Source organism: Myxocyprinus asiaticus, chromosome 42 (assembly GCF_019703515.2).
Source record: "Myxocyprinus asiaticus isolate MX2 ecotype Aquarium Trade chromosome 42, UBuf_Myxa_2, whole genome shotgun sequence".
Classification (NCBI taxonomy): Eukaryota; Metazoa; Chordata; class Actinopteri; order Cypriniformes; family Catostomidae; genus Myxocyprinus; species Myxocyprinus asiaticus.
This window is the reverse complement of record NC_059385.1, coordinates 24,294,355-24,311,310: the sequence shown is the minus strand read 5'-3', so window position 1 is coordinate 24,311,310 and position 16,956 is coordinate 24,294,355. Positions and strand designations below refer to the sequence as shown.

Here is a 16,956-nt window from a genome sequence, read left to right as displayed (position 1 = left end):
TTTTTTTATTTTTTTTATTTTTTTAGAAAAGTGACATACCCAGTATTGTAATGTTGCATATTTTTTTTAGGTCAATTTGAATCCAGTATAAACATATTGTAGAAACATTTAATGTATGTCAAACACATAAAAATTGGTAGAACAATGTATTATGTAAACAGAAAATCTTTACATGTGAAAATAAATTGTATATCTTCATATCCTGAACCTGGGGTCTCTGAGACCCAAACCTAAGTATTGTAAAATAAATTAAAAAAAATTAAAAAAAATAAATAAAAAAAAAATTATTAAAAGTCATGTATCAATCTCATACTTAAAAAAAAAAGAAGAAATAAAAAGTGTTAGTTCACCCAAAAATGAAAATTCTCTCATAATTTACTTGCTCTCTTGCCCTCCAAGATGTGTATGACTTTCTTTCTTCTGCAGAACAGAAATTAAGATTTTTAGAAGAATATTTCAGCTCTGTAGGTCCATTCAATGTAAGTGAATGGGTGCCAAAATTTTTAAGCTCCAAAATCCACATTAGGGCAACATAAATGTACCCCAGATGATTCTGGTGGTTAAATCCATATCTTCTGAAGTGATATGATGTGGGTGTGGGTGAGAAACAGATCAATATTTATGTCCTTTTTCTTTCACTTTCACTTTATCCTGCTTCTGTTTTTGGTGATTCACATTCTTAGTGCATATCGACCCCTACTGGGCAGGGAGGAGAATTTATGATAAAAAATGACTTAACCCATTATCTGTTTCTCACCCACACCTATCGTATTGTGTCTGAAGATATGGATTTAATCACTGGAGTCATATAGATTACTTTTATGCTCCCTTCTTGTGGATTTTGGAGCTTCAAAATTTTGCCACCCATATGGACCTACAGAGCTGAAATATTCTTCTAAAAATCTTAATTTATGTTCTGCAGAAGAAAGAAAGTAAAACACATCTTGAATGGCATGAGCGTCAGTAAATGATGAGATTATTTTCATTTTTGTATGAACTGTCCCTTTAAGCATGATTTTTGAGATATTAAAAGGGTCTTGGTGTCTCTCAGGTCTCAAACAGATCATCAGGGTTAAATGATTAAACATAAAATTAAACATATACATCTACAGGAACAATTAATTATTTAGTAATTTTGAAGAGTGCAGAATTTATGCTCTAGAGTTTGATTTGGTGAATAAAAATCCCAACTGCATCCAGTAGATTTTAACTTTCTAACTGACGTCAAACAATGAATGTAGTTTGCTTCTTATTTGTGGTGCAAAAAGGAAATTACATTTATCTTAGTTTGCTCGATTGCTCCTGTAAAGTTTCCACACCACACCTGTTCCTTCACACTGTTTACTTAGCCACAAACCACACCCATTATTTCCTACGTTGGTCAACAGTCCGATAAACCCCGCCCTCTTGGTCAGTGGCAATTTGTACGTCATTAAAAAACCTGCTGAGCCCCGCCTCTACTTCTGTGAGTTTTACACATACAGTTTTATGATGGCGATGGGATATCTGAAATCAGTACGCGTCACCTGTGGAGTTGTGTTGAGCATCCGTACTTCATCTACTATCAGTAGTGTGCTCTTGCGTAGAGAAGAAACTTGTGACATCGTTTGAAATGTCACCGGACAATTCGCTTTACAGCTTAGACCTTAGATTATACTAACGCAGGATTTAACCAAGGGGAAAACTTCGGTTGCCATGTCTCTCCTCTGCGTGAGAGGTGAGTGCTGCTTTAAATATTTTTTTCTAACTCAGTGCATGTGTTTGCACCTGTCAGCACGCTATCCTAGTAAGGTATGTTAGCTTGTTTAAAAGTTTATAAGCGCGTGGGTTCTTTTCTTACCTTTTGTTGTTATTTGCTTTCTACGTACTGTTTGCTGTTTTTATATAAAGTTTATATTAAATTAATTGATAGTTCGCGCATAATTGGGACAGGAGTAACAAGCGTGTTATTATATAATTTGAGGTTTGACTGTTCTAGAGTGAACCAGCTGTTTGGCTTCATGATGTAATGCCGCTCTGCAGTCCAAAGACAGTAAACACACAATAAATACTTTTTTATTTTATTTTTTATTAATATTATTGCAAGGAAAAAGTTGTCTACATCTCATAACATTAGGTATATAAAGTGTGCCCAAAAAAAAAAAAAAAAATGTTGTTGGGTTTATTCAGTAAAAGCCTATAATGGTAATTGAAAACAACCTAATGACAAATTCAAACTGTACAACAAAAGTATGCATTAGCCTGTATTTAAAGAAGAAATGCATATCTGAAATATTTGGATTGTTATTGATTGAAAATCATACTTTTTAAATAAGAAAAATCTATGATAGTAAATTTGTATAATTGCATGTTTATACAATATTATATTGTATATTACATTTTAGATGGACCAATATATTGACCAATATATTATTATTATTATTATTATTATTATTATTTATTTTATTTTATTTTTTTCAATTTTGGGATTATTGGCATAGGCCAATAACCGTGCCTTGCTTGGCCAATTCGAAATAGTTGGTGATATTAATGGATAATACATATTCTAATGTTTCTAGTGAATTTTGAATAAATACTGTGTAAAACAACTGTTTAAATTCCATTTATATATCGCCATTATGTCGGCCACACTGCTCTCCAGATATCGGCACTGATCACTGAGAAAGCCATTTTGGTTGTCTATTTTTATATATATATATATATATATATATATATATATACACACACACACACACACACACAAAAAAGTGTTTCTATTGAATTCTTTTGTAAATATTGTATAAAATAAGTGTTTAAATTCAGAAAATAATGTACGTTGTTTTTGCTATCATTGTATATATATCATATGTTTATCTTCTGTATATCTCCATTGTATCAGCCACACTGTAGATATTGGCACTTATCACTGAAAAACTCATTTTGTTTGTTTATTTTTTTAAATATAAAATAAACAAAAGTGGGGGGAAAAAAAGGTAGGCCGAAATTGGGTTTTATTTGAATTTAATATTATTATTGTTATTATTATTATTTTGTGATTTCACTGAATGGAATTAAATGTAATATGATTTTGGCCATATTTTATGGAGTATTTTGGAAATGCTGCTAGCTCATCAGGCCCTGTTGAAGTAACAGATGAAAGGGTTTGTGTCATCTGCTCTCATACACCCTCACAGAGATGCACATACTCCTTTTATCTTTGGTTACTGGCCAGTCGTGATCAACATCTCCATCATTTCCTCTTTCTAATCTATGCTCGATCTATTCTAGTGCAATACCTGCTTTGCTTTCAGTGGAGAAAGCATCTCTGCTTAATGTCCATGCAATATTGCTTAAAGGCTGAGTGAAGTATAGGGGATGGGAAACACACTGATTGCTCATCCACATCAACTGAGAGGTGCAGAATAATGTGAATTCAAGAGTGACTGGGCTTTTTGACAGAGCAAGACAAATAAAACCAACACTAGACTAAGTAACGGCCTGTGGTACTGTGTGAAATCTTGGGTGAGATACAGATTTACTCACCCTCATGTCATTCCAAACTTGTTTTGCTTTCTTTCTTCCTTGAAACACCAAAAGAGGAATTTAGCAGAATGTCTGGGCTGCTCACTTCCATACATTGAAAGTGAATGGTTTTGAGGGGCTGTCAAGCTCCTAAAAAAAAAAAAAAAAAGTTTTATAAAAGTACTCATTATGACTTGTGCCCTATATATATATATATATATATATATATATATATATATATATATATATATATATATATATAGCCATACAACAGCTTTGTGTGAGGAACAGACCGAAATCAGAAATATCTTGCCTTGAAAATCTTACTTGACAGTCACCATTCACTTTCATTGTTTTGAAAGACAGCAGCGTGGACATTCTTATAGAAATATCTCCTTTTTTGTTCCATGAAAGAAAGAAAGTCATAAGGGTTTTGAAAAACTTGAGGGTGAGTAAATGATTACAGAACTTTCATTTTTGGGTGAACTGTTCCTTTAATTGCTTTCTGCCAACATGTGCAGCAAACTTTCCTTCCTCTTAAGGAAATATAAACAGAACCTTTGCCATACAGGCCTTTAACTACCACATCACCTCCTTTCCTCAGGAATCCAGGCTGTTACAATGACGTGATTGAAATTATGCAAGTAAAGCAGAGAGTATCAGTGGGGCTGAGTAGATACAAACACTTGCAGATGAAACATGTTCACTCGAGGTCTTCAAACAAGTCAATTATTCAAAGAGACAAAGGAAACCATTTATGCAGGAACTGGGCTGCCATTACATTTCACAGCGTGTCTCACAAGAGTTTTTGTTTGGTTTAGGTTTAAAAGGTCATAGATTCACAGCATCCTCAGATATCACATATTACACCTTTTACTCGCATGAAATGTTTGCAATTGTAGGTTTTATGGGTAGATTGCTATTAACAAAATCTCTCTGGGTCTTTTCACTTGTCATGCAGTTTTCTCATTGTTCTACATTGTAAGCTCCACTGGAACAGTCAGTAAAGTATAGGGGATGCATATCAACCCTTTAGAGTTGCATTGAAGTTTAGTGGCTCTTTGTCCGTGGAAGCAGGATGTGTGTTCGGAAAGTGCAACCCTGTTCAGTTACCGAAAACTGGCATAATGCAATTGATGATAAATTCAAAAGACTTAAAGCAGATGAACGTTCAGTGGTTAAAGATTAAAGATTTCTTGCATTAAAGCAAACTTGTATAAATCTAATGTTCGGAATAGCATACTACCATGCTACTTTCTATTTCTGTTCTTCTAGGCAATGCATAGTACAGTATGTGTCACAGTATGCATTGATTTACTTGCAAGATTTGCCAAAATGTTCAGTATACAGCCAGACCTCGTTACAAGGGAATACTGGATCCCAATGGAATGCACTTGACTTGAATTTGCAGTGTATCAAATGAACTGGGAAGTAATATCAGCCACAATATTTAACATCTTGGTCTTGACTCATTATTTGATAGGACTGTTAAAAATACTTTCTCCTATCACAGCTTAAGATTCAGAGATGATGACTGCAAGTAAGCCATTATGTTGATTTCCCCAGTAGTACACTAGTTGTACACTAGTTGTACACTAGTTGTACACTAGTATTGGAAAATGGTCATGAAAAAATTCAGTTTAACTTTTTAGTGCAATAATCTTGTCTTATAATTGGACCCCATGAAAAAAAAAGACTTCTTAAAAATTCATGCAAATTTGTTTAATTTCATCATGGTTTTCAGCTATGAAATTTGCATGGAAATGCCTAAGCTGAGAGTTGTCATTCAAAGGTAGAGAGTGTGTGAGTGAGTTTGTATGTGAGGGTGAGACAGCACAGTGCAGTGAGTGGGGGGATTGTAAATGTAATCCTCTGGCCATCTGCTGCTCTCTCTGTCCAGTCATCCAGCACCTCCTCCTCGCAGAGTAGAAAGTAAACTACACTCTCTGGCAACAGCAGCAGGACACACTGATTCCACTTCCTGCTTTTCATTTCCAGCTTCCACTTATGTTTGCCTGCTGGTGTCCTTATAGAGGTCAGAAGGTGGCAGGAATGACCATCTCTGGGTCACTTATTTTGCATGATCGGTGACTGAGGGTGACCTGAGGGAATGTGTTCATTGCACTTAAACTTAAAAGGAAATGATTTAGTGGCCATGTAGGTGACCAGAAGTCTCTGTGTCTTCTATCCTATTGTGCAAAGACAACTTTAAGTAAGCCATTTGTAGGTTGATAAACACTGTGGCTCTGTGGCACTTTCATAACATTGCTCTGCTTGAGCAGTTCAACATGTCTAGCTCAACCAATGGCATGATTTTGGGGCGGTACTACCTGTTTACATGAACAACAGACTTGTTTGATGTCCAGCACCTCGTCTTCAAATAAGACATTTTTGCACATTTTATGCTGAATGTTTTTATTTTTGGAGCTTAATTTTAAAAAAAAAATTTTTATTGTATGGACCAAAAGAGCTGAGATATTCTTCTAAAAATCTTAATTTATGTTCTGTTGAAGAAAGGAAGTCACACACATCTGGGATGGCATAAGGGTGAGTAAATGATGAGATAATTTTCATTTTGGGGTGAACTATTACTTTAAAGGTGCTGTAAGCGATTTTAGCCATTCTAAAGGCAGATTTATACTTCTAAAACTTATACTTTGATTTATACTTTAGCCTTTATACGTAGCTTGATGTGCACCTCATAAAAATAGAACAACGTGTGCGTCGACGCAGATCACCATAATTGTGATTGGTCCACTTTGTTACCAGAGACCCTCCCTAGCTTCATATTTTCTCCAAGATAAGATTTTAAGATCTTTGCATCATTTATACTGATCAGTGATTGTATCACATTGTATTTGGACCATTTTTGTTTTTTGTGAGCAACTACTGTGTGACGAGGAAGAGGGCGGGGCCGGGCTGGGCCGGGCCGTGACTACGCATGCCGAGCCCCCAATCAGGCTAATCAGCTGAGGAGAGGGATAAAGGCAGCCGGATGCGGCAGTTCAGGAGAGAGAGAGCCACACGCAGCTGCCGTGTGTGTGTTTATGTTTGTCCAGTATCTGCCTCCTCTTTTCCCATTTTAACCCCCCTGTTACATACTGTTTTTGTATTCTGTTTATTTCATGAAATTAAAAGTGAAAACACAACAAAAGACACTTCTATTTACAATTTATAAACTATTTGCGTTTTCTAGGGGCTTTTACTCTATATATATTTGGTATGTGAGTGAAACAATACTTGTATTTTAATCAAGACTTTTTCCAGCTTTATGATATTTTGGAACATTTTCTGCATACCATTTAGTAAAAAATGCTTACAGCACCTTTAATGAAATAAATAGTAAAAAAAAAAAAACAATATTATAAATGGTGATCAATTAGTTGCATATTAAGATTTGCTTTGAAATGAAAATAATTCAAGACATAACAAGGAAATTATTCAATAGAAATTATAAAAAGTGGCTTTAGAAGTCAATATATTGTTTGTTTTATTTAGATATCAATGAACATAACCCTGGCCTACAGTCCAAAGCAATCCATTTTGCGATCAAATTTGTCATTTTTTCCAAAGTAGAGGGGTAATTCACACATACAGTATGTATGATCTACATATGAGTTATACTGAAGCCTTTGGATATTGCTTTTTTGTGTTTTTATATGTACCTCATGCCATGAGTGCTGCATTTTGGGGCTGTTCAACATTGAAACATGCGTCTTGAGACCCTGCAATGGAAAATCTGGCAAAATTGGATATTCTTTGTAACACTATTTATACATTCAGCGGCACTTATTCCAAGAAAATAGATACATCTCTGCTCCGTGCATCTGTTATGGTGACCAATTGCAGGTGTGTGAATTACTTTGTTGTCATGGAAACAACAATAATGAGAAGTTTGTGCATAGCAATGAACAGCTCATGTTTTGTGATGTGCACAAAAATAGACACTCTTGATACAGGAAAAAGTGTGGGGACCAGAATCCCTCCCTTTAAATTCCCCCAAGACCCTCATATCCTCTGTCACACAGAGTTCCCTTAACATAACACACCAATATATGGGCAGCCGAATGTTACTGATCTTGAATTGTGATAATTTCAGGGAAAAGGATGCAGTGGAAACATGCTTCTCACATATGTGAATCTCAGTGCATTATTAACCATTTGTCTCAACATCTTAATCTCAGCATCAGAATGTCCATTTGTCTATGGTAAACAAGCCTGTGCTCGTATGTGCACTGTGTCGGCTGATATCCTGGGAGATGTTACAGCGTTACGCATTAGTAATCCACTGTGATGTCTCACAGGCCGCCGTACAATCCCAGCATCCATCTGGTATATCCATCATCCAGCCGCGGCCAGCACACGGGCTCAAGCAGCTATCAGAAGTAATCTCCTCCAAATCACGTCTCAATCCCATAATAGTTATTGTATGTGGACAGGGTCTTAAACCGAAACATCAGTGTTGTTGTAAAATAATGGGATGCAAGACTTTTTTTCCCTGAACTACCTTTTAGTTCAAACACAGAATGCATTGGCACCAGGGTCAAAAATGAACCAGTTTTCAAGGCAAAAATGCCACAGAAAGTGCAAAATGATAACACAGGAAATCAGCATGTTGTTTCAGAGTTCCAGTATCCTAGGTTCCAGTAGCAGTTCTAGCTTAGCTTTGCCTTGGACGAAACCCGCTTCAGTATCCCCCTACCCCCCGCTAACAAAGGTTGTTGACGGGTGGGGGAGTGCTGTGGCTAGGGGGGGAGGGGAGGTTGTGGGTGTTTGGAGATGAAATGGCAGGTGGACTTCAGGGCGCCTACTTGTCCCCTGCAAGATGCCCCGGTTGCCTATGTTGCCCATGTCTAAATCCGCCACTGCTAGGATCGACCACATTATGCCAACTCACTGACAAGCACCTTCTCCTGTCAGACATTTTTGCATCGGCTTCAGTGTATTTACCTGCCCTTGTGGCATGACTGGAAGCGTGTTGCATCAGCAGCGTGGGAGACCCAGGTTCAGATCCCGAGTTGAAGCCAGGAAGTAGTGACGTTCGCATAATCGGTGGCGAGCACAATTTGGAACTTTTGGAATTTTTTCCTCTAACTTTACATACTCCACTGATGATTAGGTTTAGGTTTGGGTTGGGGGGGTACAGTTTATAAAATATGCCCTTTCACCGTATTACAGCCTGTACAGCTGAAAACAACTTGCTTTACAGCTTGCTTTTGGCTCCTCTTTGTGGACATATCACTCATAAAATGGAGCTCACATGTGCTCATCAACCAACAACACTTATTGCTTTGGCCACTGGGGGCAGTGTTTCACATTTCAGTAAGCACAGATTTTAGCTAAAGAAAAGTCAACCTACTGTTTCTGAATTCACTGTGAGATCAGCCTGAACAGTGACATGGGGGCAAAATATGATGATTTGTAAAAAATGCCTCTGAAACAAACCCTTACGAAAAATACCCAAGGTTTCACTATAGTAAATTATACAGTGCACTCAAAGTATTCAGACCCCTTCATTTTTTTTACACTTTGTTGCAGCCTTATGCTAAAATCTTTAAAAAAAAAAAAACTTTCACATCAATCTACACTCAATACCCCCTAATGACAAAGCAAAAACCAGATTTTTGATATCTTTGCAAAATTTATTAAAAAGATAAACTGAAATATCACTGACATAAGTATTCAGACCCTTAACTCAGCACCTCTGGCAGCGATTACAACCTCAGGTCTTTTTGGGTATGATTCGACAAGCTTTGCACACCTGGATTTGGGGATTTTATGCCATTCTTCTCTGTAGATCCTCTTAAGCTCTATCAGGTTGGATGGGGACCATCGGTGGACAGCCATTTTCAGGTCTCTCCAGAGATGTTCGATTGGGTTCAAGTCCGGGCTCTGGCTGGGCCACTCAAGAACATTCACAGAGTTGTCCCTAAGCCACACTTGTGTTGTCTTGGCTGTATGCTTAAGGTCATTGACCTGTTGGAAGGTGAACCTTCAGCCCAGTCTGAGGTTCTGAGTGCTCTGGACCAGGTTTTCCTTAAGGATATCTCTGTATTTTGCTGTGTTCAGCTTTCCTTCAACCCTGACCAGTCCCCAGTCCCTGCCACTGAAAAACACCCCTATAGCATGATGCTACCACCACCATGCTTCACCGTTGGGATGGTATTGTGCAGGTGATGAGCAGTGCCTGGTTTCCTCCAGACATAATGCTTGGAATTGAGGCCAAACAGTTCAATCTTCATTTCATCATTTCGTTTCTCATAATCTTCGAGTCCTTTAGGTGCTTTTTTATGTGTGTTGCACTGAGGAGCGGCTTCCATCTGGCTACTCTGTCATAAAGCCCAGATCGGTGGAGTGTTGCAGTGATGGTTGTCCTTCTGCAAGTTTCTCCCATCTCCACACATGATCTCTAGAGCTAAAACAGAGTGACCATAGGGTTCTTGGTCACCTCTCTCACCAAGGCCCTTCTCCCCCAGTTGCTCAGTTTGGCCAGGCGGCCAGCTCTAGGAAGAGTCCTGGTTGTTCCAAACTCCTTCCATTCAAGAATGATGGAGGCCACTGTGCTCTTGGGAACCTTCAATGCATCTAAAAAATTTTGTAGCCTTCCCCAGATCTGTGCCTTGACAAAATCCTGTCTCTGAGCTCTGCAGCAAGTTCCTTTGACCTCATGGCTTGGTTTTTGCTCTGATATGCATTTTTAGCTGTGAGACCTTTATATAGACAGGTGTGTGCCAAATCATGTCCAATCAATGGAATTTGCCACAGGTGTACTCCAATCAAAGTGTAGAAATATCTCAAAGATGATCCAGAGAAATGGGATGCACCTGAGCTAAATTTCAAGTTTCATAGCAAAGGTCTGAATACTTATGTCAATGTGATATATCAGTTTTTTCTTTTTAGTAAATTTGCAAAGTTATCAAAAATCTGTTTTTTGCTTTGTCATTATGGGGTATGGAGTGTAGATTGATGTGAACAAAAAATTATTTAAAGCATTTTAGCATAAGGCTACAACATAACAAAATGTGAAAAAATGAAGGGGTCTGAATACTTTCTGAATGTATTTGGCTAAGGTGGAAGTAAACTTCTGAATTCAACTGTACATCATCTTCTAGCGATTCTTCATGACAGCAAAGGCTCAGTTGTGATTGTTGCCACCTTGTGGACCCGGTAATTAGTGCAAACAATTCCAAGCGCATACACATACTGTGCATTCAGAGTAAGCTCGATTAGATCAAACTGTCCGCAAGAGTTCAGTGCTTGAGTACTCTGCTGATGGAAATATTTGCGTCACGCGTCCCGCACATAAACACCATGCGTTCACGTCTGACTGAAGTATACTTTGGTCTTTAGAAGAGGTATTGTGTCTGATAGTGTGCCTAAGAAAGCTCTGTGTTTGAGTCGACTCAGAATATTGTTTTAAAGGCTTTTCTCAGTTGTGATGCTTCACATATATGCATATGCCTGCACAGAAAAAAAATCTTGAATTTATAGTAAACACGAATGTGTAATTCAGCAATATGTTTTCAGGGTCGTCTTGGATAAAGTCAAAAGATCGCTGGTTACTGATTCAGAAGTATTCCAGAACTCAGTGTTAATCAGTCTATTTTTTTCCACTGTGTATAACACATAATGTCACAAAAGCTGAAATAATTGTGATCTTTTGTCATCCTGATCAATGTTTTTTGTTTTTTTTTTTTCAGTTAAGAAAGCCAAACTCCAAGGAACTTCAGGTAAGCTCATTCTCACTTGTTCTCCAGATTGGTTTTTTTTTTTTTTTTTTTTCAATTTGGAATGCCCAATTCCCTATGCGCTTTTAAGTCCTCGTGGTCGCGTAGTGATTCGCCTCAATCCGGGTGGCGGAGGACGAATCCCAGCAGCCTCCGTGTCTGAGACCGCCAACCCGCGCATCTTATCACGTGGCTTGTTGAGCGCGTTGCCACGGAGACATAGTGCATGTGGAGGCTTCACGCCATCCACCGCGGCATCCACGCTCAACTCCCTGCACGCCCCACCGAGAACAAACCACATTATAGCGACCACGAGGAGGTTACTCCATGTGACTCTACCCTCCCTAGCAACCGGGCCAATTTGGTTGCTTAGGAGACCTGGCTGGAGTCACTCAGCACGCCCTGGGATTTGAACTAGCGAGCTCCAGGGGTGGTAGCCAGCGTCTTTTACCACTGAGCTACCCAGGCCCCACTTCTCCTGATCTTTTAAATGGGACATGGAAATCCTAAGTAAATTTTGGTTTTGTGGTATTTTGACTGTTTTGAGATTTGAATTTTTGTTACTGTGATCTATATTATTACAGGACCCTTCAACTCAACGGTTCATATTTCATGTCATAAATGCATCTGAAATATGATATCAGCATGATAACCATGACACTTAGGTTGAATCTTACACTTGATTCCTCTCATTGAAGGTTTTGGGGTTGGATTGATAATTGATTCTGCATTCTTCAGGTCTTGTCAAGCGCACTATCTCTCTGAGTGTAGGTTAAGCCCAAATCCCTGCACTCTCCTTATATACAAATCCCTCCACTGATGGTCTTCACGCCGAGCCCATAAACACGGTTACTGTGTCCCTAGGCTGAAAGGTGATTTATGTTAGTGCGGGAATATCCTGAGAAATTATAGGCTAAAATCCACAGAAACAGAACCATCTCTTGGATTGTACTGGGACATCACAGATTGTGTTGCACTTGTTATTTGCATGGTACAGGTGTTGGCTTGAGTTTCAGGGAGGTGTAAAGCTTTAAACCTATAGTACAATGTAAATCTATTGTTTTGCTTTGGTGGTGCAAACTTTTAGATCAGAAAAGAAAACTTAAAGGTATTGTTCAGGCAAAAAATTCTGGCATCTTTACTCACCCTCATGTTTTTCAAACTGTTTGACTTTTGTCTTCAGTAATGCACAAAATGGAGATGACAGGCGTTATGTTAGTCTCATTCAATTTCATTGCATATTTAACCACATACAATAAAGTGAATGGTGACTATGGCTAGTCTGTCTAAATTCTCATTTTGTGTTCAAACACATACATATTACATATTTGTTTAAAAAAAAGTGTAAAATACCACACAGAACCATCAAGCTGTTTAATTAATGTCATCAACTTTAATCCACAGGATTTCGAGGAGACACATTCCATTGAAGCAATGCTTCTCTGGGACTCTATGGCATGTACCTGTACCATTGATTTGAAATGTAACAAAGATCAATATTTATCTAAAAAAAAGCTATAAACATGTAATTTTGGGTCCTTGATTTATTGTTTATTGTGTTTTTGTTCTTTGGTCATTCGGCTTTCAATCAATGTTTGTCCCTCCTGGAACCCAGTCTTCTCTATATGATCATTGAGCCTATAATTGAAACTGTGATTCACATGACTGACAGTATTGGAAATTTAAAAACACTGCTGCACATGGAGTACTCGTACATTGAGACAAGTTACATTTACTTTAGTGATAAACAAAAACACAGCTTTGAGCTTAGAAATTACACTAAGTAATCGTCTGAGAAGCTTTTAGGTGCAAAATTACAGACACCACAATACAAAATAGATCGGAGTTAAACTGAGATCTGTGTCTTGAAATTACCCCAGCTGCCACTGATGCATTGATTTTGAAGACAACCCATCAACACCATCCTTATTGATCCTTGTGATCAAAATGATTAAAAGACATAATTTCCTATTTATTTTGATTCTTGAACAAAATGTTGTCCTGTCTCAATCACACTATTTGAACAGTTTGATATTCAAATGAAAATTCTGGATAGAAATGTTTAAGCACTGCTTGAATTTGCAGTGTCCTATACCAATGCACAGTCTGACTAACAATATAAATATTTGGGCCATTTAATGTTTTCTGACATAATAATATAAAAAAGACATTAAAAACCTAGGAGATGTTGCTTGCAGAATAAAATGATGTAACCATCTAATCTACTAACATCTACTAATATAGGTTAATATTTTATAAAGGCCACATGATTCATGATCAAATGTCTCAAGTCAAAATCAAAAGGCAGTTTGCTACTTATTCTCATCTGCAGATGAGGCTCTCTCTCTTCCAGAACGGCACTATGCATTAGATTAGATTGCAAATACTTTCTCCTATCCCAGATGAATATTTGGAGACAGCCAAGTAAAGCAATTTTAGAGCGATTCCCCTGAAAATTGTAAACAATGTGGCACTATTAATTCATTGCACATCCCAACCAGCCTGACATAGCAAGATGTGAATAATATCAAAATAGAGAAAATCGGGTCAATATGTTGGTCCGTCACTACTGCACAGTAGTGTTCCAATAAAACAATTGTACAATTTTTAATTTCTTTTAACAACTGTCTTAATAATTGTCCTCAGTAAAATTGCTTTGTTTAGTCAAAAATTAATGTTTGTTCACTAAATGCAAAAATTCTTTTTGAGAGAACTACTCATTTCTTGTTTAGCCAACATATCAATTTGAAATATGAGAACTTTCATTTTGTCACAATTTCAATCTTGTGTGTGGTTTTAAATTATGTTTACATGAAGTTAACTGCAAACTTTGCCTCTAAAGAAAGGTATTTCTCACAATATGTACAGTTGTTTGACAGAGACAAATAGACCTCAACCTCAATAACGATGAAAATCAACAAATCTCATTGTTAAAAGATGATCTCCTAACCTCACAGTGGCACCAAAAAAAACCAACAACAATAACAGCATAAATAAAGTCAGCAAACAGCAAAAAATAAGCCTTTAACACTAACTGCATAATTTATTCATGTTGCAATGCATGCTGGGAACTCGGAAATTGTTCAGTGTGAAATTGTTCATTCAGACAACTCCGTTAGGCCAGTTGAGACAACATTTGGAAGAATATTGTTGGTCTAACTTGTTTTTTATGCATGATGCAAAGTAATTCACATTTCATAGTATCTGTGACTCAATCTAACCAATGCAGTGATTTCTATAAAAATTACAATACAATGGAATGAGTTATTTTTATTAGGAGTAACTCAATAATTTAATGCATCATATTTCAAAATAAAGTTTCCCAGCACTGAAAGACAGGTCATCAAAATAACTTGTGGAAAAAAAACAAAAATTAGAGTAATGTCTTATAACAATGATTCATTTGGCCTTATCTACTAATCACAATCAGAACACATTTATTTTGTTTGTTAAAAAAAAAACACTTGCATACATTTTTGCAGTCAATTCAGTGCTAGAACTTACATAAGAATCGTTCAGACAAAAAAATTACTCTCAGTGTGTTGTCCCTAAACAATTGTCCACAGTAGCTGTGGTCTAACAAAACCAAAAGGACTGTTTTAATTGTACAAGACACTGGTGGGTGTCTCTGTCCCTCTGGATCTCTTAAGTACTCTTAACTCACATCACACTTACTGTCATAACAACAGAGCTGTAGAAACAATGTCCGATAACTCTGTATTATCACTTAAGTAAACAGCAACACTGTGTCACTGACCCTGTTGTGTAAAAAAAGCCAACAATGGTATGAGAATATGCCTGTCAGGCGTCTGTCTACTGGTGACAGGTGGCTCTTTTGTGTTCCACTGATGGAGAGTGTTTGTTTTACCTCCCTGAAACCACTAATACTGTTTGGTCAGAGCCAGAATGATCCTGCCTCTAAATGTTTGACCCATATTCTAAATTGCATTACTAGATTTTTAAACCCATGTTTTCATGGCTTTTTAAAGGGATAGTTCCCCCAAAATGAAAACTGAAGACTTTCTTCTGGAACACAAAAGGTGAATTTTTAAAGAATATCATGGCTGCTCTTCTCCATATAATGAAAGTGAAAAGTATGCTGATGTAAATATACGTTCCATAATAAAAATTGTTATTAACATAACCTACCACTAGTGTTTCAGAGTTTCTCCATTGACGTATAAACTGCAGGTACATGTACAGTATGCCGGGCACATACAAGAATCCCTAATGTGAACTCGGATATACACAAACAAGAAACTCCTTGTGACAAAGCAAACCCATCCTGTACCGCATACAAGATTCATCAGGAATCTGAAACGGAAATGTCAACTCTCGATGGAATGCTACTTCTGCCTAATTTAACAGAAAACTCAAATGGAGTCAATAATGAATGAAGACGTGTGGTGCAGTCATGAGGGTTTATGGTTTGCGCAACCTGAAAGAAACCGTAAAACCACCCTCTTCACAAGTTCTTACAAATATGCTTCTCTTTGTGTAGTTTGACATCAAACAATGTTAACGTACAATAAGTGCTTTTGAGGTCTATTTTTGTGGAATAGACCAGTGGTTCCCAAACTTTTTTAAACTGCAGCACCCCTTTATAGTGTTTTATTCCCCATGGCACCCCAAACACTGGAAAAAAAATTATAATTTAGTTGATTGAAAACACTCCTTTATTTTAAAATATTAATATTGATATAAATATCAGCAAATTAAATTAAAATAATGAAGCCGCCATGTGTTTCTCCTAAACTTGCCTTCAAGTCAAGAGCTAGTAATTAAATGAGTGATAAAACAGTGAGTCAACAGTGCTTTAATTTTTTTTAGGAAGAGCAGCAATTAATCATTTAAAAATTGTGATATAAAAACATAGAAAAATTAAATGAAAAATAGAACAACTTAAATTTACTGTGTGATTATTAGATATACATTAATGAAGATTCAATACAGAGTTTGACTGAAAAGCAGACTTGTTATTGAAATTTATTGGGCTGAGTGCTTTTCTCTTTTTCTTGTCAATATTGTTGTTTGATTTAATATTAACGATAGTCTTATAACAGCTGCAGCATGTCTATTAGGCTGCATTTACACATCGCACAGATCTGATATTTTGATATAAGATTTTTGTCCTGATTAATACATTATACATGGCTTACATTAATATGGCGTCAAGATGGCGCAGATCTTTGTCCCGTCTGTTAACACTCCCGTAATACATAATACAACGTCTGTGTTTACATTCATATGGCATCAAGAAGCGCATTTAAATGTTCACAAGTGCAGCTGCATTCACCACAGAAATGAGCACCCTATAGAGAGTATGTGCACATACGCATGTGAGCGTTTAAAAAGCTTACACCTGTAGACAAACAGTGCATGGGTACAGAATTGAGTCAGTACTCGGTACTGCCGGTACTTTTAACTGGTGGTTAACAAAATATTAAACTAAGCAGACATTTCTCAGCACCCCTATCCAGTCCTGGTAGCACCCAGTTTAGAAATCACTGGAATGGACTTACGATAATCCTAAAATATTCAGATAAGTCACTAAAAGCTAGGGCTGGGTATTGATACACATTTCCTGATTCAATTTCTGATTTTAAAGCATTCGATTCAATTACAGTTTTGATTCAATAGCGATTCAAATTCATATGGGTACATTTCAGTAGTCCATGTCCATTATTTTGCTTACATATGAAAGAAATTCTCTACCAGCTAATGCTGT

General features: G+C 37.0%; 2 protein-coding genes across 2 annotated transcripts in view; one reads left to right on the top strand and one right to left on the bottom strand.

Annotated features, from left to right (window-relative positions):
* The window catches only part of LOC127432784 (14-3-3 protein gamma-like), a 678,408-nt gene that overhangs the window by 410,278 nt on the left and 251,174 nt on the right, over nt 1–16,956 (bottom strand). The gene's annotated exons all lie outside the window — the stretch shown is intronic.
* The window catches only part of LOC127432732 (protein unc-13 homolog B-like), a 145,201-nt gene continuing 129,757 nt past the window's right edge, over nt 1,513–16,956 (top strand). Inside the window, exons 1-2 of the mRNA XM_051684109.1 lie at nt 1,513–1,717; nt 11,202–11,231. Of these exons, the coding sequence (XP_051540069.1) occupies nt 1,696–1,717; nt 11,202–11,231 (52 nt within the window). The 5' untranslated portion in view covers nt 1,513–1,695. The remainder of the gene's footprint in view (nt 1,718–11,201; nt 11,232–16,956) is intronic.